The sequence below is a fragment of the Vicugna pacos genome, chromosome 5 (genome assembly GCF_048564905.1).
Source record: "Vicugna pacos chromosome 5, VicPac4, whole genome shotgun sequence".
Lineage (NCBI taxonomy): Eukaryota > Metazoa > Chordata > Mammalia > Artiodactyla > Camelidae > Vicugna > Vicugna pacos.
The window spans coordinates 47,905,401-47,929,160 of NC_132991.1; the positions used below are offsets into that span (position 1 = coordinate 47,905,401).

The window sequence follows — 23,760 nt, forward strand, 5'->3', positions numbered from 1 at the left end:
ACAAAAACTGGAGAAATTAATATAAGGCCTGTAGATTCGTTAATGATTTTATATCACTGTTAATTTCCTGCTTTCAGTAATTTTACTATGTTTTATTTTACATTTATAAACACACATACATTTTACAAATACATTAAACTTGCAAATACAATTTTGTATTTGCATAAAATCCAACATTATATTTCACTGTAAGATATAAACATTAGATAGAACTGAGTGAAGGGTAGGTATATGGGAACTCTGTACAATTTTTGTCACTTTTTTATAAGTCTAAAATTATTTAAAACAAAAGATAAAAACGATTAGATAAAAGGATGCAACTTCAGCTACTAGGACATACTTTGGTACTCAATAATGGAAATTTTTTAAAATATTGGGAAGACTATGATATTAATTTTAATTTTAGGCATGTTATTGTGCATTTTAATATAATCACACTTTCCTTAATATGCTTTCTTACCACAACATGATCAGGCAGTACTGGTAAGCTTAAAGTTTTTTCCAGTATGTCATTCTTTTCCTAAAAGCCTTATATCTTGCTGTTAACATACACTCCAACATAATGGGCATTAAAGAAAAATTGAAAGATACATTTTTAGTTTATCATAAGAAAGATATATAGGCTACTTATATGTCCTTTAAGTTGTTAGATACCAAAGCAAATTTATTATTATTAAAACAAAATTCTCTTAGGTATCATCTTGTTCACTCTATCTTCATCTCATTTTAAGATACTAAGATTGTTTTTCATACTTGTGTTTATGTATGTGTGAAACTACATGCATACAGATACGTTATATATGCAGGTTCTCTATTCTCAGGTATGGGGGAGTTTAGCTACAAATCCTCTGGGGAAAACTGGATGAGGGAGTCCTGTGTGTAGAAACTGAATTCTCTTATCCCTTCTTAAACTAGTGAAAGTCCTTCACATTCGATACCCAGCCTTAGATTACAGTTTTTATGTGACTAATGAGCTTTGAGTTCTCCTCATACAATATCTTTTTTTGACAGGAGTAGTAGCCTGACATGACACTAGACTAGTGTTATAAATACGACTTTAAACAAAGTAAAGTTAGATGTTCTTTGTGATCTTTATATTTGGAATTAGGTTCTTTACTGACAGTAAAATACAGACAAAACTAAATAGAAGATCTCAGAAAAGTTCATGTGGGTTCATGTGAATGACTGGGTTCCAAAGGGAGGAATATTCAGTCCCGTATAAAAAACTTTCCAGAGAGAAAATGGTGAGAAGTGCTGCTACCCAATATTAGTTGTTTCTATTCCTTTTGAGTTTCTGGGATATTGTTTAAAAAAAAAAAAAGAGAAGCTGGTAAGATACTAAATGTCTCATACTGAAATTTGAACTAACAGCATAAAATGGTTGCTTTTAATTTTGAGGAGTTATATGGTGAGATGTTTTCATTTTATCTAGAAAGGAAAAAAATGAAGAACTGCCATGAACAGAAGCATGCAGTTCCCTTGACTGTGAGATTCAAATATGTGCCACAGTTAGGTTGTTTGAGATATTCGATGAGCTTTCTGGTTACTGAAGGTGCACTTCACATCAGCCTAAGCAGTTATTTTTCAGACATCTAATTTCAGAAAAGGCATTTTGTGTCCTGGCAAGGCCATTTCACTTACCCTGAAGAGTTGTGGTAGCTATGGCAACACAGTAACTTAAACCCTTTCTTAGGTAACATTGCCTATGATTTTTGAATGGGTTTGGACACTCATAACACTTATTACACTGTTGAAATGGCTTGTTTGCTTGTCCATTTCCTCAGTTGGGTCCATCTCCTCAATTGGATTGTTATTCAGGGCAGACACTGAATTTCGTTCACCATAGTATCTCCATGATCTTGTTGAGGGCCCAGCATTACAAAATGGAGTCCAACAATTACTTGATTAATGAATGAATGAATGAGTGAATACATCTCATGCTCTAATACAGGTTCTAATTTGAAAAAAAGGCAAAAGAAAATAGTGGTGGCCATGTCAACTGACATAATCTTACAGATGCCAACTTTTTATCAGAGGTGACTTATTTTACCATCACGGGACCCTTTTTCTCAAAACATCTCCAAGTGCTCAGGGGTCCTTGGAAAACTCTGCTGTCTTAGGCTCATCTCTTTACCAGTTCTGGTGACACACGTGTTGTAGACCCTCTTGCTTCAGGCTCCTTAATCACCATCACCAATTCTTCAGCTTTGTTTAAGGGTTATAAGGTAAAATATGATAACTGATTTTCAACTATAAAATCAATGCCAAACTATTATCAAAAGCAAGAGTGTCTACAATCGATCCACCAAGTTTGCCAGTTTCTCTCTGTTCAACACATCAATCTGTATTAGACAATATGAGTCATATGCTGAGATATGTCTTACTCAGCTGTATAAAGCCTTGAATAAGAATATGTGCTCAAACAATAACGTATTTTGGATGTTGTTCTTTCTGCATGTGTTACCATAGAAGGGAGCCTCTGCTATGGAACATGGAGCTGGTTTAAGACAGGTTCTCAATAGTATAATTAAGACTAATGAGACCTAAATTATGCAAGTCCTGGATGCAGGCAGGTCAGAGTGCTTGCCATATTAATCACCTTTTAAAAAGTTCTACGTAGAGTGATAAAAAATTCTTTTTTTCTAAATGGTACAAGTGAAATAAAAATATTACAGAAAGTTTAGAATTCATCAGAGAGGAAAAAAAGAAAATCCCATCCCCTTGTTACAACAGCTTTATCACATCTAAGAAATCTCACTTAGTTTTTTTCATATACATGTTTTTACATAGTGGTATTCACCATGAAATGCATTTTGCTGTGATTACTTAACATTGCATCATTCATTTTTCCATGTTGTTATATTCACACATATTGCTTATAGCTTCACAAAGTGTATATCCTTATTAGCCAGCTCTAGAAGGGTAATATATACACCAAAGAGTGAGACAGTTGTGTGTGGGTTTCTCGTTTTGTTTTGCAAAACTGTAAGTTTGCTGCTATTGATTTAGGACTGAGTTAGCTTATTACATTTATGTGAAAGTAATTAAAATTAATCCTTTACATAAATATAATAATATAATAAATACTAAATATAATTTGTTGAAGGTATTCTCAGCTCTTCCTTTTAGTTAACACAATCATCTGAATTTCTCTCCCTCTCCCCCACCTCACAGGCTGTAATTAAGGCATTACATTTTATTACCTCCTTTATGGAAATGATAAATATCGAAGAGCTTAAATGACTTTTCTAGTTTTAAAGCAAGTGGCAGCCATGCCGTAGCACTCTTGAGTCTGACTGTAGACTGTGGCACTATGGTTTTGGCTCCTAGCATCTTTTCTTTCATTTTCCTTTTTGTAACGGGTCCCATTTCTTCCTGGCCTGGTTGATCACTGAACCCATTCACTTGGACAAGGTATTTAATCCAGAGGTGAGAACATCCAAGCAATTATAATTCTTCCCTGGGATTCATGTGTGGAAGTTGGGGTTGCCAACCTAGGAAGATGTTAAGTTGGTGCTGCTGGCAGCTACTCTTGCTACCTGGGAGAAGGTGTGTCTTCAATTAAAAAGGATAAAGCTGAACAGAGATGAGAGGTGGCAAGACAGAGAGCTGAATCATTAAGGTCCTGGTTTCTAGAGCTTTTCATTTGGTTCTGGGAATGACTTTGGTGTCTTTTCTGCCACTATCAGGCAGAAAACAAACTATCTTAAGTTATATGTAATTGTTTTAAAACTTGCAACCAGGAAAGTCCTAACTAATTCAGTTCCTGTAACTGTAGATAAGGCATTTACCAACCACCAATGAAGAGCATTCTCAGTAGATATGGTTAAAAGACTCAACTGACAATAATAACATAAAGCTATGAAAGTGAGGCAACATACATATTCTGCAGAATATTTTGGAAATTAAGCATTTTAATTTCTTTTGGTAACCAGTTAATATTTGAAGAATCTAGGCTCACTAGAATCTAGAATGTAGGTATTTCCCAAGTGTAGTACAATACACTAGTATTTCACATGAGGATGCACTAGTCTAAAATACAAGTGGGTGGGATGAGGAAGTGAGGAAGAGGTAAGAACATAACAGTCCTGGATTGATCATGATTTCTCAGGAATTAAACAAAATGTGGGAAAGAGGAGTTGAGAGATATAAGAACTAGTGGCTGGGGAGAGGGTGTAGCTCAGTGGTGGAGTGCCTGCTCAGCAAGTCGAAGGTCCTAGGTTCAATTCCCAGTGCCTCTTTAAAAAAAATGATTAAATAAATAAATTTAATTGCCTCCCCTTCCCTCTCCCACCAGAAACAACTAATGGCTGTCACATTTCTGTACTTTTTAAAAAATATTTTTGTAATATATTAGATTGCTTGTAGTTGTCTACAGTTCCATTGTTTTTAAAGAAGTAAAAAGTGTTAACAGATGAACAGAAAAGCTCTGGGGCATAACATGGTTACCTTAGTGTTTTTAACTGTATTAACATTCTATCTGGATCGATTGAATTAATCACAGTTAATTCTGTTAATGGGAATTGGGAAGTGGGATTAACTTGATTTAAAAAAGGCTTGAATTTATTATATTATTGTCAAATAAATAGTATAAGTTTGAAGGCACCCCAGCCCCAAATTTCCTCTTGCAGGCATTTTTGAAAAATGGAAATATTTACATTAAAAATATTAACATTCTGTTAGAGAAAAGTGAAATGAAGACAAAATGCCTTAGAACTTTAATCTTAATAAAGCATATATTCATCATGATAGCTGTATATATATATATTTTAATATAATAATGTAAAATCTAGATTAGAGATATGAAAATGACATGACAGAAAAGTTTTACAAGAAAAGTGATTTTATTAAGGCAAACAATAAGGCTATTAATGTCACACGTTAATATTTTATTTTAAATAATTGTGTGATTATCCTTTTAGTAACATATGAATTCCCTAGCACTTTTGTTTTATAACTTCATTCTTAAGAATTCAAGTGGCTTGTTTTCTTTTATTTCCCTTAATTGTGGTGATCTTAAACAGATCTTTAGTTTTAAATCTGCCAGTTGTTCTAATATAGAAGCATAAATATATTTTCTCCAGTTGGCTGTTTATTACAAAGACAGCTTGTTTGTGGGTACCATCAAGACATCTGCATTTTATTGGATTTAATTTTTAGTAATAAAGACCTCCCACATTACAGATTCTTTCCAGCCCAAATTAGCCTGCGTGGGAAGCAAAGAACCGTCAGTAAGGGAGAAAAAGTGAATCCATATGGTGCAGATGATTCTGTTTCCCGGGCTACGATGAAGAAAGGGTTGATTATAGACGGTTCCCCCAGCAGATCCTTGTTTTTTTCTCCAAAATGTCTAGAACAGTATTGGTGTCAGTCCTAACCCAGTATCTTTTGGCGAGCCCAGTTCATACAGGTGCCATGCATCAAGTCATAGATGCCTAACTGAAATTTTGAGGGCGAATTCTCCTTTTCCTCTAATCTTGCTCCATTTCTTTTACATATGAGGCCAGTCCCTAGCCCTTGCCATTCTCTTCCATTTTGGGGCTCACCTCTGCCCTTTGGACTTGTTTTGTTTTTGCCAGTCCAGTCCTCAGTACTCTGTAAGGACTTTGGTTTGGGTTCCTACACAAGGTCTATAATCTAGTAACAGAAATTAAAAAAACACTACTTGTGTCAAAAAGCAGTCAAGATATTCTATCTTCAGCTTTTTAAAGGTGATCAACCAAATTTGGCATAGAACTTGAATAGATGATGGATCTTCTTCACTTTTACAAGTTGTAGATAATTCTCTGCTGTGCAGAGCACAGACAGGAACTTAAAGCTTTTCTTTCAATTGACACCAAAGTACCCGGAATAGTTCATTTCTTTTGGTCAATGTCATCCATGCGGTGAGGAGGAGGAATAGCATACACTTTACTATCAGTGTTACCTCCCTCAGGATGAGAGAAAAACTATTACTTCTGCTTCTTGGCAACACTGAATCTCAGTCAGTGAGAAGATGCTGCTTCTTAAACACTGCTATGTTTATGTCCACGTGAGTTTTTGGGTAAACTTAAATTTCATTTAACAAGTTTCCTAGTTGCAGAGAGTGATACAAGTATTGATGACGTATGCTTTAAAAACTTATTATCTAATGTAGTGGGTAGAATTGTGTCCCCCACCCCTCCAATAAGATAGGTACAAATTTCTAACTCTTGGTACCTGTGAATGTGACTTTATTTGGAAATAGGGTCTTTGCAGATGAAATTAATTTAAGATGAAGTCATACTGGATTAGGGTAGGCCCTAATCCAATGACTGGTGCCCTTATAAGAAAAGGGAAATATGGACACATAGACACACAGGGAGAGTGTCACACGATGATGGAGGCAGAGATTTGAGTGATGTGTCTGTATGCCAAAGAAAGCCAAGGATTGCTGGAAACCCTCCCAAAACAACAAAGAGGCAGGGAAGAACTCTTCCCTGCAGCCTGGAGAGAAAGCATGGCGCTGTTGACACCTTGATTTCATACTTCTAGCCTCCACATTTTTGAGAGAATAAATTTCTATTGTTTTTAGCCCTCAGTTTGTGCTTACCTGGTATGAAACAAATACACTAGTTAAGGAGGCAGAAATATAAACAATAAACTATAATAGAGTTTTAGAGAGCAAAGGAAGCATAGAGAAAGGAGACAGCTTTCTAAATGTTCTGGGTTATAATTCTTAGAACATCAGGTTTTTAATTTACTGTGTGATTCTATTTTTTTTAAATTGAGGTATGATTGACATACAACATTGTATTAGTTTCAGATGTACAGCATAATGATTTGATATTTGTATATGTTGTGAAATGATTACCGCAGTAAGTCTAGTTAACATCTGTCACTATACACAGTTCCAGATATTTTTTTTCTTGTGATGTGAACTTTTAAGATTTACTCTCATAGCAACTTTAAATATGCAATACAGTATTATTAACTATAGTTGCCTGTACATTATATCCCAATGAATTATTTTATAATTGGATGTTTATACCTTTTGACTCCCTTTACCCATTTTACCCAGATCTTACACCCTACCTCTGGCAACCACCAATTTGTTCTCTGTATCTATGAACTCTTTTCTACTTAATTTTTTTTTAGATTTCACACATAAATGAGATCATATGGTATTTGTCTTCCTCTGACTTATTTAATTTAGCATAATGCCCTCAAGGTCTATCCATGTTGTTGCAAATGGAAAGATTTCATTCTTTCCTATGTCTGCATAATATTCTATTGTATGTATATATACCACATCTTCTTTATCCATTCATCTGTTGATGGGCACTTAGGTTGTTTCCAAATCTTGGCTATTGTAAGTAAGGCTGAAAACATGGGGGTGCATATATCCTTTTGAGTTAGTGTTTTGTTTTCTTCAAATAAATAGCCACGAGTGGAATTGCTGGTGTATGACACCAATTTACATTCCCATCTGCAGTGCACAAGTTTCCCTTTTCTCCACATCCTCGCCAACACTTCTCTCTTGCCTTGTTGATGACAGCCATTCTAACAGGTGTGAGGTATATCTCATTGTAGTTTTGGTTTGCTTTTCCCTGATAATTAGTGATGCTGAGCATCTTTTCATGTTGTCCATCTGTATATCTTCTTTGGAAAAAAGACTGTTCAAGTGGTCTGCCCATTTTTAAATTATTTTTTTTTGATATTGAGTTGTATCAGTTCTTTATATATTACAGCTATTAACCTCTTAACAGATATATGATTTGCAAATATTTTCCTCCATTCAGTATGTTTCCGTTTCATTTTGTTGATGATTTCCCTTGCTGGGCAGAAGCTTCTTCGGTTGATGTAAACCCATTTATTTATGTACGCTTTTGTTGCTTTTGCTTTTGGTATCAAATCCAAAAAAAATCATTACCAACGCTGATGTGAAGTTGCTTATTGCTAATGTTTTCTCCTAGGAGATATATGGTTTCAGGTCTTATATTCAAGTCTTTAGGGTGTAAGATAAACTACAGGGATGTATTGCACAACAAGAGGAATATAGCCAATATTTTGTGGAAACTGTAAATGGAGTGTAGCCTTTACAAATTGTATAAAAAATAAAATTAAAAAATGACCAACCTGTAGAATCAAAAGCAAATAAATTCTTGTTAGAAATCACTAAAAAAAAAAAGTTACTTGCATACAAAATTCTCACTTACAAAGGAAACTAAAAATTTCTGGGGTACGGCCGCCCGCCCCCTAGGCTGGAGCTCGGAGTCGGGAACCAATCTGCTTCCTCCCTCCTCCACCCCGGGGGCCCCCAGCAGCGGCGAGCCTGGGCCTGGAAGGCCGGGAGGAGGCAGGAGGCGGAGCGGACGGAAGTGCTGGCGCGCCGCTGTCAGCTGCGCCGGAAGTTCTTGGAGGGGCCTGGCGGTAACCTTGGGGTCTTTGCCGCTGCCGCCGCTGCCGCCGCTGCCGCCGGAGTGGGCTTTGCGAGTCAGCGCCCCAGCCGGGCCAGACCTGTTAGGTGCCAGGAGCCGCCGGGGTTGCGCAGGAGTTCGCCGAGGATCGCGGTGAGCGGGAACCGCGGGCGCAGGGCCGCCCAGCCGACATGTCTCTAGTGGCAGAAGCCTTCGTCTCCCAGATCGCAGGTAGCGTGCTTGGCGGCGGACCCGGACGGAGGCGGGGGCGGCATGGGGCAGTCGTGGGGAGCAGCGTGGGCTTTAGAACCGCAGCTTTCCTCCAGATTTGAAGCATTAGACGCTGAACCCAGGCCTGGGGACGGAGGCGGCACTGACTGCCAGCCTCTTCTCATGGTTGAGAAAACTGAGGGGAAGAAACTTGGCCAAGGTCACCACGCAGAGGCCGGAGTCCCATCTGTTTTTCTTGGGCAATGCTTTGTCTCGCTGCCTTTTGGGTTCGAAGGTGATGGGGTGCGTGAAGGCCGTGGATTGGGATTGAGGTGGGGGGCGTGGTCACAGGGGCCGGGCCTACACAGGCTTCAGGGTTAAGTGTGGGGACAGTCCCAGGTGTGGGACCTGAAGTTTAAGGTGATTGTCACCAGTGAGTCGCTGTCGTCACTGAGGGGCCGCAGAAGTTTCCGCTCCGTGCAACAATACTGCCATTTTCTAGGTCACTAGGATTCATTCACATACTTTTAAATCTCCATAAATTGTTGGGAACACCTTTGATTTGACGGACAGAACATGTCTGATGTAAATAGGTTTATAATATATTTTCTGTTTGAGGTTCTTAGTTACTGTAGTGAAAGAAATTGAGAAATATTGTTGAGAAAGTGAGACTAGACATAGCTATTGTAGGTGTGGGTTGATGAGTGATAATCTTTAAATGGAGTTAAACTTCCCAGTAGTATTTTCACTGAGTACAGTAAAAATTCAGTCACCAGGATAAATAGGTACATTTACAATAAGGTAGTATTTTTGCAATGGAAAAGTACCGAATGGGCCATAAAATTTGCCAAAATGTTTTTCATTGCATTTGTGTGAACATACTTTTTTCCCTTTTTTCACTTAAAATAAATACATTGTTTTCTAAAAGAGAGAGAAGCTCCCACTAGATTGCAATTTTCATGAAAGCAGGGATCATAATTGTTTTGTCTCCCATTGTATCCTGAGGACCTGTCATTTGGTGCTCAATAAATATTTGTGATCTGAATAAATGAATAATCTTGAGATTTCAATGATTATTTATATTTTTACCATTTATGTTTTAAAAAAATCATTAATTTAGATTGCTGCTATGTTAAAAAAATTTCACAGTGTATGCTGATATTGATATCATCACAGTGTATACATGTTCCCTAATGTGTGATTTCTTGTAAAGAGAAAATGATGAATGTCTTTTACTAAACTTTTAATAAGTTTGGAACTTTGCTTCAGTTAGTGAAATACAAGAATTTCTAAGAATTTTGTTAGTCTGCCATCTTAGCTTTTTGGAGTAATCCAAATTGTAATAAAATAATTAGGAAAAAATATAGGAGATACAGCATAGGAAGCCCAAGCAAGACACAGAATCCAGAAATCATAGGAGAAGAAATGGGCAGATTTTATTGCAGATAAGTTTTAAAAGCTTTGTATGATGAGACATAAGTTTCTACAAATTAATAAGAAAAAGACAACGCAACAGAATCAAAGATAAAGGACACGAACAGGCAATTCACAAAATGGGAAAATGCAAATCATCAGTGAACTTAGGAACAGATGCTCTCCATCGCTAATTTCCACCTTGTCAGTTGGGCAAAAATGAGTATGATAATTTCTAGTACTGACAGCCGCATGGAGAAAACAGTTATCTCAAAGTATTGGTGAGTCTGTAAATTATCACTACTTTTTGGGAACTTAACATAGCAACATTTATTTAAATGCTATTAATAGACCCAGAAATTTCTTTTCATGGGATTTATCTGATAGAAACATAAGGACCAGTATTTAGAGAAATATATAACAATAATAATTGTAGTGATATTTGTAATAGCAAAAACCCAAGAATGTCTAGATACATATTTAATAGAAACCCACATTATTATAGATACAAAAAAGAAGTATATCTGTTAAATATATTGGCTTGAAAACTCTGATTATCTTAAGAAGAAACAAGTTATAGAATAATATGTGTATTGAATATGTAATGTATGTAATGAACCCATTGTTATTAAATAAATAAGCCTTGTATAAACATGTATATGTTTATGTAAACAAAGAAAAACATAGAAGAATATTCAACTAATTTTAACTAATAATTTCAGGGTAATAAGGATAGTGTGTTGGTGGAGTGAGACTATTTTACTAATGAATTTAATTGGTTGTAATTTTAAAAATTTCAAAGATTGTATTTTGGCAACAGCAAAAAAAAAGGTGGCTAAAACAATAATTTATATGACACCTTGTATTTGACTTGTAAGTGACTTGTAAGTATGACTTAAATCCAACAACTATTCACAGTATCCTACTTCTGGTAGTAATATGGTTTTCTTGGAAGATATCAACCTAAAGAGATTAGAGACACATATTTTTATGGTCCTATTTTAAGTTAATAAGTAAATGTAAATCTTTTTTTTTTGTGGTTGAGAGCTGTATTTTTTTAATGTATTTAACACTTTGCTTGTTATTCTTTATTTCAACGGGTCACCACACTGATATTTCTTTTGGAAACATTTAAAGGCACCTTACATCCATTTGTGATATTCATGAAGTGCCCTCCTTGAGAGCCTCATTCATAAGCACATCTTTTTGGAAGCCTTCTCTGAACTCCCTTTAAAGGAACCACTTCTCTCTCTTTCCTACTAGTATATCCCTCACCAAGTTCTTTCAGTTCTTACTCTTCACTATGACTTAGTGGCTGCTCTATCCACCTCCACTGCTATATTATTACCTTAGTTTAGGGCTTTGTTATTTCTTGCTTGGATTAGTACAGTTGTCTCTGAATGGATTTCCCTGCTTTTAGTCTGGTATCCTTCTAATACAGTCTACACTGCAAACCTCAGTGGGTTTTTGTTTGTTGGTGTTGTTTTGTTCTTATTTTCCTGAAATGCAGATGTGATTCCTCTTGTTTTAATGCCATCATTGGTTCCCCATTGTCAGTAGATGGAGTGAGGCATACAACACCCTCCATAAGTTAGTCTGAGTCTGTCTCTCCAGCCTCATCTCTTGTCACTCTTTCCCTTCATTGCTCGCCTTTCTGAATTATTTGTAGTGTCCATCTTTGACAAATGTTGCCTTCTGCCTGAACTGTACACTTTGCTTGGATAACTACTGTCTGTCCTTTAAGACTCAGCACATTTTAGCCTGTAAGTCTACCTGACATTTTTTCCTAAAAATCACCTAAAATTATAAGGTTAAAACCCCATCCTTAACATTAAAACTTTGGTGAACAAAGCTACCTCTTGTACTCTCCCTAAAAATTAAAAAAAAAATTGACATATAGTACATAACATGCATACTTTTTTGGTAATCTGTTTTGTCATACAACATATTGAGATCTCTTTCCATGTCTGTGAATGGAGTGACATAGATTTCATCATTGTTAATGGTTGTGTAGTATTTCGTTGTAACGAAGAAATCATAATTAGCTTATTGAGTCTTATTCTGATGAGTACTTGGAGTGTTGTATTTGTTCAACCTGAGAAACAGAAGTGGTAGGAGCTCTAGCTCTAGTTCTGGCTCTGCATGGAATTGGCAAATGCTAAGTCCACAGGGCAGACAGCCATGAGGGAGAGATCCTGGAGGAAGAGAGAGCAGTGCAGCCTGATCTCAGGGAGGACTTAGGCCCTCTGTTAAATCAGGCCCACCCAGGACAATCTCCTTTTTGATAAACATAAAGTCAGTGATCAAGGACTTTAGTTATATCAGCAAAAACCCTTCACAGCAGGGCCTAGAGTAGCACTTGAATATCTGGGAGGTGTTTGCTACGTAATAGCTATTCTCTCTCTCTTCTGTTTTCCCATCACCTGCTGGTGGATAGCCCTTGTAGGGCACCCTAATCAGAAACATAGTAGAAAGGGAATTCTGGCAAATGTAGTTCAGTCTAGTCAGGTTGATGCACCTCAAATCCATCTTAGGTATATATGAGTTTTCTCTGTTCTAAACAGTGCTTGCATATACATAGTTGTATATCTAACTGAGTAGTTTCCTTGGATAAATTTCTTTAAGTGGGAGAGAATTTTGAATCTTTCTTTAAACTCAGTAATATGGAAGGAATGGTAAATTATGACTTTGAATTAATAGCTTGGATCTCTAGATAATGATATGCTAGTTTAAGAACTTTAAAAGAAGGATGAAAATAGTCCTGATATTGAGCGGTTTCTGAGCTCTTTTATAACAGCCTGTGTATTTTATTTATTTTAAAAAATTTTTATTTTATTGAGTTATAGTCAGTTTACAATGTTGTGTCGATTTCCAATGTAGAGCTCAATTTTTCAGTCAAACATGAAGATACCTATATTTCTTGTCACATTCTTTTTCACCATGAGCTACCGCAAGATCTTGTATATATTTCCCTGTGCTATACAGTATAAACTTGTTTATCTATTCTATCTATACCTATCAGTATCTACAAATTTCGAACTCCCAGTCTGTCCCTCCTCCTGGCAACCACAAGTTTGTATTAGCCTGTGTATTTTAAATTTTCTTAGAACTTGCTTGTTTTTTTAAATAGAAAGATTTTCCAATACATTGAGTTTCAGGTTAAAAAATATATTTTTTTAAACAGTCAGTTAGGTATGAACATATCCCCCGGGAGTACTGAGTATTCCCATTTGGGTTGTCAGTTTGGCATTTGTAGTAGTCATTGTAGCCAAAAGGGTGGAGTACTGTGACGGACAGGTCTGACTCACTTGCCCATCTTTTACAAGTAGTGGCTCCAGCCTTTAGGGCTCCACAGTGCCACCAGATAGCCCCAAAAGGCAGGAGAGGTGCTGAGTGCCCAACAGCAGGAATCTCCTACAGTGCTGTTCACTTCCTTCACCTTGCTTTTATGCTTCCTGTGGACTTTGAAGTTAGATTCAGACCTGGGTTCTTATTCGGCTACTTGCTAAATGTGTGACTTTGGCCAAATTCCTTGCCTTTTTTAAGCCTCTGGGGTCTCATATGCAAAATGATAAAGATAATTATAGATTATTTAAGGATTAGATGAGAAAAGACAGAAAATGCTTGGCATTGTATCTAGCACATAGTAAGCACTCAATAGGTGTTCATTAATATTAATTTTAGTTCCATTTACCTGTCAGTTTTTCTCTTTTACTGGGCTTTGCCTCTGACTTCCTGTGTAAAGACACAAGTTTGGTAAAGCTTTTAAAAGTTACTTATAAATAGAATACGTAATTTATTTCAGTAATATAAAACATCTATAAACAGTTATTATAGTGTTAAAATTACTCCTATAACAAATTATTCTAAGATATTCATTTCAAGATTATAGCTTTAATAAGCTCAAGCCATGTTTCTCTTCACCATAAAATTGAATGTTCAGGGTAGGTCATAGATATAAATACTCAGACTTTTTCAGTGGTGATCTGTTTATTAGACATTGCCAAAAAGTTCTAGGCTTAAAAATGTAGCTGCTAAGTACCTGGTTAATGAGAAGAGTAAGTGGCCATTTTTGACTCATTGTGCTAGATGATTTACATACATAATTGCTAATATTAACAATTTGATTCTGTTAGATGAGGAAATTGAAGTTCCATTAGGTAATAGAGGTTAGGAGCAAGGCCACTGGAGTAAGACAGAACTGAGCTCACTTCTGCCTTTTGTTGTATGATCTTGTGCAGACCTTTCTAGGCCACAGTTTCCCTTTTTATGAAAGGGGGGTAGTATATTTTATAACGTATTTGAAGTACCTTGTACCAGGTGTTCAGTATCTGGTAGTTTCTGTTATTACTTTTGTTGCCCAGGCACCTTTGAGGATGCTGCCTTTGTAATGTTATCCCATTGCCATTTTGGACAGCAAAAAATGTCCAGTGTCTTTATTTTTTATTAACTTCTGTGCTGTCTTTTCTGAATGATCTTATTACTTCACTAATGCATTGATTTATTTTAAGCATATCAGTTAATTTCATCATACTGTGATTATTCTTTTCAAAGCAGAGTATCTGTTCTGTTCTTTATTTAGAAGCTCTGTAAACTATATTAAGGATGAAAAAGAAGATTTGGAGTCTTTCATTTATCTCATTGTAGGCACACAGATGCTTAATTATTTAAATTTATTAATAATTTCATTCTAGCAGTAGCATTAATTTATGGTATGATCTAGGAAGGTAGTTTTACAGGGTTCCATGGCACCCATATGCAAGCATCTTGAAAGTATAATCAGTATAGGCATGTTTAAAAAAATTTTTAATATCAGTAATAAAGTGTTTTTTATTCCTTCTTTCTTCTGCATGAATACTGGGAAAACTGGACCTTGAAAGCATTTCAGAAGGGTTCTAGAGGCTCAAAGAAGAGGAAAATGATGGTGACAAGTCGTTTATAAAATAGAAGTGGTTCTATTGCTCACAAGGTTTATTGAGAGTGAAGAAAATAATGGGGCTCTTAAATCTGTATATCGAATATCTAATAATGATAATTGCAGCAGATATTTGAAAAAAATTCATCTTTTATTCTTGAAAATAAAGATATTTTGTTAGTTATTTATAGTCAGCATTCTGAGGATTGTCCAGTATTGAAGAAGACACTGAGCAATTATTGAACAGTTATTGAATTGGCCATAACATTTCAGAGAATCTTTTTACATTCATATTAGTCAAATGAATTGTCTTACATTGTAGTGCTTATCACCTTGGTACATGTGAAGTTGATATTAAGGAGGCAGATGGAGAAGCAAAACAAAGACATAATAGGTTATACTTAAGATTAGAGGCAAAATACAATTTATTGACAGCAGTGTGGCCTTCTATTCTTTTATCATAACTTGTATTCATGAATAGGTTGGAAACCAAATTCTTAGAGGCAATGTTTTGTTTCCTTTTAGAAAACTTTGGTATGCTGCTAAGATCACTTGAAAGGCTTGTTTCTGATCTTTTAAGTCCATATTAAGCATGATGGGAGTTTTGATTTTCTTGTATGCTTTATTAACATTCCATACTCTGAAATTACATGATTTTTCATTTTTAACTTTAAAGATTTTAGTGATGTGTGCCCCATAAAATTTGTCATTCTTTCTTCTGTGAAGACTTTGAGTTATTAATATTAGCTGAAGCCTTCCATATCTGAGTGAAAATTGAAAGAAAACATCATCAGACTTCTTAACATTTTTCAAATATTTTTGATGTTTCTTGATAAGCACTTATCAGATGGACTGAAGATGTCAAATGGAGATGAGATATTAAAGTCAGGCTTCTCATTTTTTGTTCAAAGACCGAAGTTATAATATTCAGCAAATCCAGCTATAGACGTTTATGTGTAGAAGTATCTGCCTTGCCAGTAAGAGAAATGCATGTTTTAATTTTTTATTGCTTTGTAAATGATCCTTTACTCTATTCTTGAACACTTCTTATTTTTGTACGCTCTATAAATGAATCATGGTTTTGAACTTTCTACATCAGTAATAAAAATGAAATTTGATTGGTTAGTAATAAAGAAGGTTCTTTTCATAAAAAGTCATTTTGTCATGGCAATTCCCATTAACTATAACTGCGTTAGCAAAATAGAAACCATAAAAAGCATTTTATTATGCTTATACACTTAGCTATATTTTTGTGCTGATTATATATCTATAATGTCTAAGAACTTTTGTAAACTAAAGAAGTTTCTTCATGACTTAACCTGCCTTTGGATAAAAAAAAAAGATTTCTGTTGTGTTTATTTATCCCAGGGGATATAGTATTGTTAGATATTATAATGACATTTCCTCCCACACATCATATTTCATTACCTGGTCAAATTAGAGCACTGACTAGAACTTGATTCAAGTAAATTGTATCATCTGTTAGACATGAAGAGCCCATCATTACTCCAGTGTGTATTTCTGTGAGGTAATATTGGCAGCTGATGCTTTGATGATCTGGCCTTTTCTTGACCTCCTTTTGTTTTGATTTATAAGCCTTTATGTTATAGGAAATGTTTTGGCATCATGAATTATAAATAATATTCCTGATTTTCTTATTTTATACATTTTAAAAAGATATCAATAAGAAACAGTATAAAAATAAAAGTTACTATTTTTTCATTACATTATCATCATTGTTATTTTTACTAATCATCAATTCAACATTGTGGTTTGGCTAGTAGACGAGAGTTAGTTAAGTAATGTTAATTATTTCAGTGATAATTGATATTTATTCTTTAGTCATATCAACTTTAATGTAATAGTCAGTTATTTTACTAGCAAAGGCCAGTTTATTTGGGAATGGCTAGGGGTAATTGCAGTTCAGGATATGTGAACTATGGTAGACCATGGGCAAATCCAGAGAACTAGGAAGGGGAACTTGTTTTTATAGAGAGAAGGCTGGAAGAGGGGAGGTTGGGAGAGGCTATAATAACCAAAAGAACTTGGAGGGAACTGGGAGTGCAAAGTATCGAGGCTTCTCATTGATTGGGCTGCTAACAGTTTCTGGCTGGCTGGGCTGTCATCCTTCAGAGAGAGGTAGGCAACACCTTTGTGCAGGAGATGTAGGCTTATGTGTCTTAATGTTTGGAATAATTTACAGTGCATGATGGGAGCATGAGAGCTCCCTGCACAGGCATGTCCTGACTCCAGTTTTAGCTGAAGCTTCTTTAATTCCACAATTGAGATTGTGAATTATTCTTGATATATTTTCTCCTTAAGCAGATTCATCCTTTCCATACACTTGTACTGATTTTCCCATACTGTCATTTGGTGGCTGTTTGGAGAAGGTAAAATAATTTTAATATTAAAATAAATGTTTAGAAAGGGAGATAAGTTTTAGAAATCATGGAATACAGTTTAAAGATAATTTTCATTTTATATTGTCTTGGATTATCTTTGTATCATAGTTAAATGACTTTACTGGTCTGCTTGTTATAAAAAGGTTTATGATAAGATGTGAGCTTATGTAGCATAATTAAGCTATTTATCTCTTCAATTTGCTTTTTTCTCATTTCCTGAGTAATGAAGCAGCTGCCATCAGACCAGAGTTTTAAATGATGGAAATAAGCCATTCTAGTTACTGAGTTCCAAATTCTGGGGACTAGAGGCCAGGGAGCAGTGTTGTGGTCAGGAAGTTAGAGACTGAGATTTTAGGAAGATAAAAATTTCAAAGTAATGGGTTAATAAAGTGGAACTGACTGGAGGGAAGGTGGACATGTTAAAATCTATGCTTACAGCAGTAAAGTGGAATTTATAAATGTGACATGGTAGAAGTCAGGTTTACAATTGATTTAGATGAATAGAGGGAATTCTGAGACTTAAGGTGAACAACATTTAATTCTGTCTTTAATAATAAAGCTGTGACTCTTAATAACTATCAAAACTGTAACTATTCAGTTACTATTGCAGCATAACAAACCACACCACGACTTAGGAGTAGAACAGCCATTTTATTATGTTCACGGATGCTGCAGGTTTGTCAGTCAGATGGGCTACAGGAGAACTGTCTTGTCTCTACTTCACAATGTCTGGATCCTCTCCTGGGAAGACCGATTCAACAGCCGAGGGCTGGGAACATCTGTAAGTGTCTTCACTCACGTGTCTGACAATTGTTGATGACTAAGAACTCGGCTGGGGTTGTCTTCTGTAATACTTACATGTGGCCTCTCCATGTGACCTGGGCTTTCTCAGAGCCTGGTGGCCTTAGGGTAGGTAGGCCTCAGACCTTTTACATGATGTCTCAATTCTCCAGACATGTGTCCAGCCTAACAAGGGAGAAGTTGCATCACCTTTTAAGACCTTGCCTTGGAAGTCTCACGGCATCACTCCCACCATATTCTGTTGGTCACAACAGATAAAAGTGTACCTAGGTTCAAAGGTAGGGGAATCAGACTTTACCTCTTGATCGGGGTAGGAGGGGAGAGGTTTCTAGAAGAGCTTGTGGGGTGGGAGATACTGTTGTGGCCATCTTTAAGAAATATACTCTGCCATGGTCACCAAGGTGGTAATACAGTGTGCAGAGGGCTCAACTGAGTCTGTTTTAATTAGAGCTGGGACCTGACTAGTCCTACTCATAACCTAAATAGAGGTTCTAAAATAGGATGAGGGTTGGGGGCATGGGGGTGGATGGGGGGGGGCGAGGGTGATATTGCACATTGCTGTCAGTTATCTGTGGAGCGCTCTCAAGTGAGCCAGGCTGTCTCCTTTGCACTTTCTCACCTGCATGCACACACTCGCACATGCATTCCATTTTTTTCTCACCAAAGACTTGTATGTGAGGGTAGCTCTAAGGCAGGTATATATTTGTTTAAACATTCCATAGATGATTAGGCTATACACCCCTAGTTAGGAATCATTGAACAATTTGGACAGAAAATGAGTTCATGAGTTTACACTGTTGAATTTAGTTCATATTGTTGAAATGTTATCATTCCTTATTTTGGTTAGATGGTTTTATTTCTAGGTTTATAGAATTTTTTTTTTTTTTTTTTTTTGCTTTCAGATATCTTTCAGGTTTTAGATAGCAAAAGACCTGCTTGTATTTTCCACAGAATGTATTTGTTAGGTTGAGTGTCTAATTTGTGTTAGGTGCTCTCCTCGGTGCTGGGGTACGAAAAAGAGTAACACAGTTCTTTCCTTTAATGAACTTACATTCTTGTGTAGGACATACCCACTGAAACAGTTAGTTTCAATATAAAATGGTGTATCGTATAATAGAAATGCTAGTTTAGGAAGTCTTTACTGATTCTTTTACCTCCCTTCTCTCAAACTGATTCAGGGGTGTTAGATTTTTAGTGAACATCTCAACTCCTCTCCCTGCCCGTCACCTTCTATCTGGCACACTTGTGATTATTTTTTGGACCTAACTCAGATTTTATCTCTTACGAATTCTTTCCAGTCTTCCTCAAGCAGGTTATTTCTTCAAGTGGATTCCTGTAGTGCTTTATACATACCTCTGGTCTGGTGCTTATGTTAATAATTACTGAGTACATTCTGTGAGCTTAGAGACTATGTATGGCATTTACACAGTTTATCTAATTTTATTCTTCCAACAATTTTACATGGTAGATAATATTTCCCCTTTTTGCAGATGAAGTAAATGAGGCAAGAAGAGGTTATGCAACTTGGCTAAGGTCACTGAGATAGTAAGTTGTAGAGTTGGGAGGGGAACCCAGGTCTGACTTGAAGACATATGTGGTTTTCCTACACCACCTGTATTCACTTATTGTGTTGTAAATGTCTGTGTTTATCTCCATCAACTCTTTTTCTTTCTCACGCCCCCTTTTCTGTGCCCCACCTGCTCAACAAAATTAGATTCTCACCTGCTCAACAAAATTAGATTCTAGAGAGCAGTGAATTTTATATTCATCTTTATCTTTTTATCATAGATATTTTACAAGTTTACAAACATTTTACAAGTTTAATAACCCATGGATGTTCAGTTAAGTGCTTTAAAATATTTTTTTTCTAGCTCTCTGAGGATTTTCTACTGCTTTGCTCCTGTCCTGTTCATGAAGGGATTCTGTGATGGTTAGATTATATTATCTTATTTCTTGGGTTTGTTTGTTTTGTTTTGTTTTGTTTCGTTTATTCTTGGGGAATCTTGCAGTTCTGCCAAGATTTCTGGAGATATAAAAACAGATCAAATCCTCTGTAGAGAGTCATTTGTTTCATGGCTGGCTGAGAGAGTGAGGGAGGAGGAACAGAGAGTTCTTTGGTTACCTAGTTTGATATTAGAGAACATAGATACTGAAAATAATAGGTACTATTATTACAATGATTGTAATTGGTTTAGAGTAGTGGGAAGAATTGCTTCTTAGTTATAGGGACATTTATTTTCTATTTTCCATTTTCTAGAATTAGATTTAGAGAACCATTAAATTTTTGAAGGTTAACATTGCTAATAATGTTGGGGTCTGATACTTGTGTGGGACTGTTTGTCTTCTCTCTGTTTTTTTTGGCCAGAAATTGCACTTTTAATCTTAACCATCTGTTTTTGTATAGTTCTGGTGTTGATCTCATATTCATCTCTATTTATGAGAAAAGTTCAGACATGATGTTAGTGTTTCTTTTTGTATGAATTACAGATTACCATTTTTAAAAAGAGAATTCAAATTTTGAGTCTTAGCTACAAGGTTCATATCTATTTATAATCACCTGGAGTTGGCCTGCTTTTTGTTGGAAATTAATGAAAAATGGTGGATCAATTTTATAATGGGACAAAATAGAAATATAACCACTTGAGATGACACATGTATCCTTACTGAGTAAGAATGGAAGGTTTTCAGCTTAACTTGTGTTCACTTTAGCCTGAATTATTGGCTTGTTGATGCTGTGAGTTTGTTTTCTTGACCCTTGTTAACCTCCAGAAGTTTGTCAGTTTTATGAAATTGATCCTTGAACACCATTTTGAAAGTGATCTCTAGTTTCACATGAATAGGCCGTCAGAAGGCTCATGTTCAAGTCTCATGACTACTAACTTAATTTTACTTTCTTTATTGATTACATCTAATGGAAAAACTATCATTTAATAACTTTTTTGGTTTCAGAATAAGTGTGGCTTGAGTTCATTAATCTTAAAAGCTTATTCTGGAACACTATAAAATTGCAACATGTTACTAAAGCATGTTTTAAAACATGGCTTTAAGCCATATCCACAAATGCTTAAGTAGAGTAAGATGGACAAAAACCTTCTTGAATAAAATTAATCTGCACAGATCCTTACTACCACATTCTCTGAATGAATGAAAGGGGTGAAAAGAAAGAACTTAGTCTTATTTCAAGTGTACTTTATTCCTGGAGACAGTCTTTTTTTTTTTTTTTTTTGTGGTGTTCACAGACCATCTGCATCAAATTTACTGGGAGTGCTTATGGCACGTTTGGATTCTTGGCCTTCATTTCTGTAGTATCAATATGTTTGAGTTTAGGGTTTGGTGGAAGTACACAATTTTATGAAGTTCCTTAGGTGATTCTTACACAAGAATGGTTGAGAACTATTGTTGTAGGATGATTGTAATTATAATTAATTATAATTAATTAATTATAATTATTATTACCCATGAATGGCTCTGTGAAGGGTTAGTGAATACAGTTGCATGAGTTCAGTGACTCTGGAGCCAGACTACCTGGGTTCAAACCCTGGCTCTTGTCACTTACTAGTGCTATGACTTTGGGCAAATTACTTAGGGTTGTGCCTTAGTTTTCTTACTGTAAAATAGGGATAATAATAGTAGTGTCTACCTCATAAGGTTGTTGTGAGATCATTACTCTGTGCACAATAAAGGCAGTAAGACTCTTTTAAAATCTATTTACTTCAGCTTTACTAAGATGTAACTTATATGCCCTTTTAAAGTGTACAATTACATGATTTTTTAAGTATATTTGCAGAGTTGTGATTATTACCACAATCCAGTTGTAGAACAAACATTTTCATCACCCCAAATCTTGCCCATTAATCATTTCCCATTCCCATCCCACCCTGAGTCAACAACTAACCTACTTTCTGTCTCTGTAGACTTGCCTGTTTGGAACATTTCATATAAATGGAATCATACAATGTGTTTTCTTTAGTGACTGGCTTTTTTTCACTGGGAATAATGCTTTTGAAGTTCACCTGTGTTGTAACAGGTATCAATACTTGGGTTCTCTTTATTGCGAAGTAGTATTCTGTTGTATGGACATACCACATTTTATTTATCCACTCAGCAGTAGATGGTCATTTAGGTTGTTTCACCTTTTGACTATCGTGAATAACGCTGCTGTGAACATTCTTATGCAAATCTTTGTGTGGATATTTTTTTTTTCATTTCTTCTAGGTGAATACCTAGAGTGGAGTTGCTGAATCATAATGGTAATTCTGTGTTTAACATTTTGAGAATCTGCCAGACTTTTTATATTCCCACCAACAAGCAGTGACTGAGAGTTCCAAATTCTCCACATCCTCTGAACATTTGTTATTGTCTGTCTTGTTGATTATAACTGTTCTAATGGATGTGAAATCATTGTGGTTTTGATTTGTATTTCCCTAATGACTAATGGTATTGAGTATCTTCTCATGTGCTTGTTGGCCATTCATTTATCTCCTTTGGAGATATATCTATTTATATTCTGTGTCCATAGAAAAGGTTGAGTTACTTGTCTTTTTTCTATTATTGAGTTGTAAGAGTTCTTTATATATTCTGGATATTAGCTGTAGGAGTCTTGGAGAATCATAACTGCTATCACCACCACCACCATCATCATCATCATCATCATCATCTGCCTGGGTAGAAGTCTAGGTAGTTTTTGACCAGAAAGAGATAGATTCTCATTATTCTCTAGTTTCATTTGGGCCCCAGCTTTGATTGTAAGGGGGGAAGTTCTGCCCTTTACTAGTTTTCCTGAATTTTTAATGTGTGTTTGTGTATTCTGTGAATATTTATTGAATAACTGATAAAATAGATTTATAGAATGTGGCTAAATTTACTTTCTAAAATGAGAGCTATGTACAGTTTACTATACATATTTATATACAAGAAGAATAAAGACTATAGAGTGGATTCTAATGTCATTCAAGAAGTTTCTTTTCCATAAAAACTGATAACTTACAGCCAAGGGAATAGTTCTAGTGTGACTCTTCTTCCAGAGTCTGGCAATCCCTTTGTATTTGTGTCTTACACTTCTATCCTAGAATATCTGCTTCTTGCTTCAGGGCCCTTATTTCAATCCAGAGTGATCTTTAATCTTTCTATCTGCACTTCTTTGCACTATATTCTTTAAGTAGCTGCTGTGATCTGAATGTGTCCCCCTGAAATTCATTTATTGAAATCCTAATCCTCAAGGTGATGGTATTAGAAGGTAGGGCCATTGGGAGGTGATTAGGTCATGAGAGCAGAACCCTCATGATTGGGATTAGTGCCCTTATAAAAGAGACCCCAGAGAGCTCCCTAGCACCTTCCACCATCTGAGGCACAGCAAGAAGTTGGCAGTCAGCAAACTGTAGGAGATCTCTCACCAGAACCTGACTTGCAGGCACCCTGATGTTGGAATTTGAGCCTCCAGACTGTGACAAATAAATTTCTGTTATTTATAAGCCACCCAATCTGTGGTGTTTTGTTATAGTAGTCCAAATGGACTAAGACAGAGAGTAGCCTTACTGCTATGTTATGAAATACTGCCTGTCAGTGGGTTTATGGAAATGACAGCATGACACTGTCCCTCTCCATCATCTAACATGTTACTTTCTTTTTTATTAAATTGAAA

At 35.9% G+C, this 23,760-nt stretch overlaps 1 protein-coding gene across 2 annotated transcripts in view; it reads left to right on the forward strand.

Moving 5' to 3' along the window:
- Positions 1-8,373: 8,373 nt before the first annotated feature.
- Positions 8,374-23,760, forward strand: part of MTX2 (metaxin 2) — a 66,889-nt gene continuing 51,502 nt past the window's right edge. For both annotated transcript variants that reach the window (XR_012072691.1, XM_006204893.4), the window contains exon 1: positions 8,374-8,609. Coding sequence is in view for 1 of the 2 variants with exons in the window: in XM_006204893.4 (XP_006204955.1) it covers positions 8,570-8,609 (40 nt within the window). In the remaining variant the exon portion in view is untranslated. The remainder of the gene's footprint in view (positions 8,610-23,760) is intronic.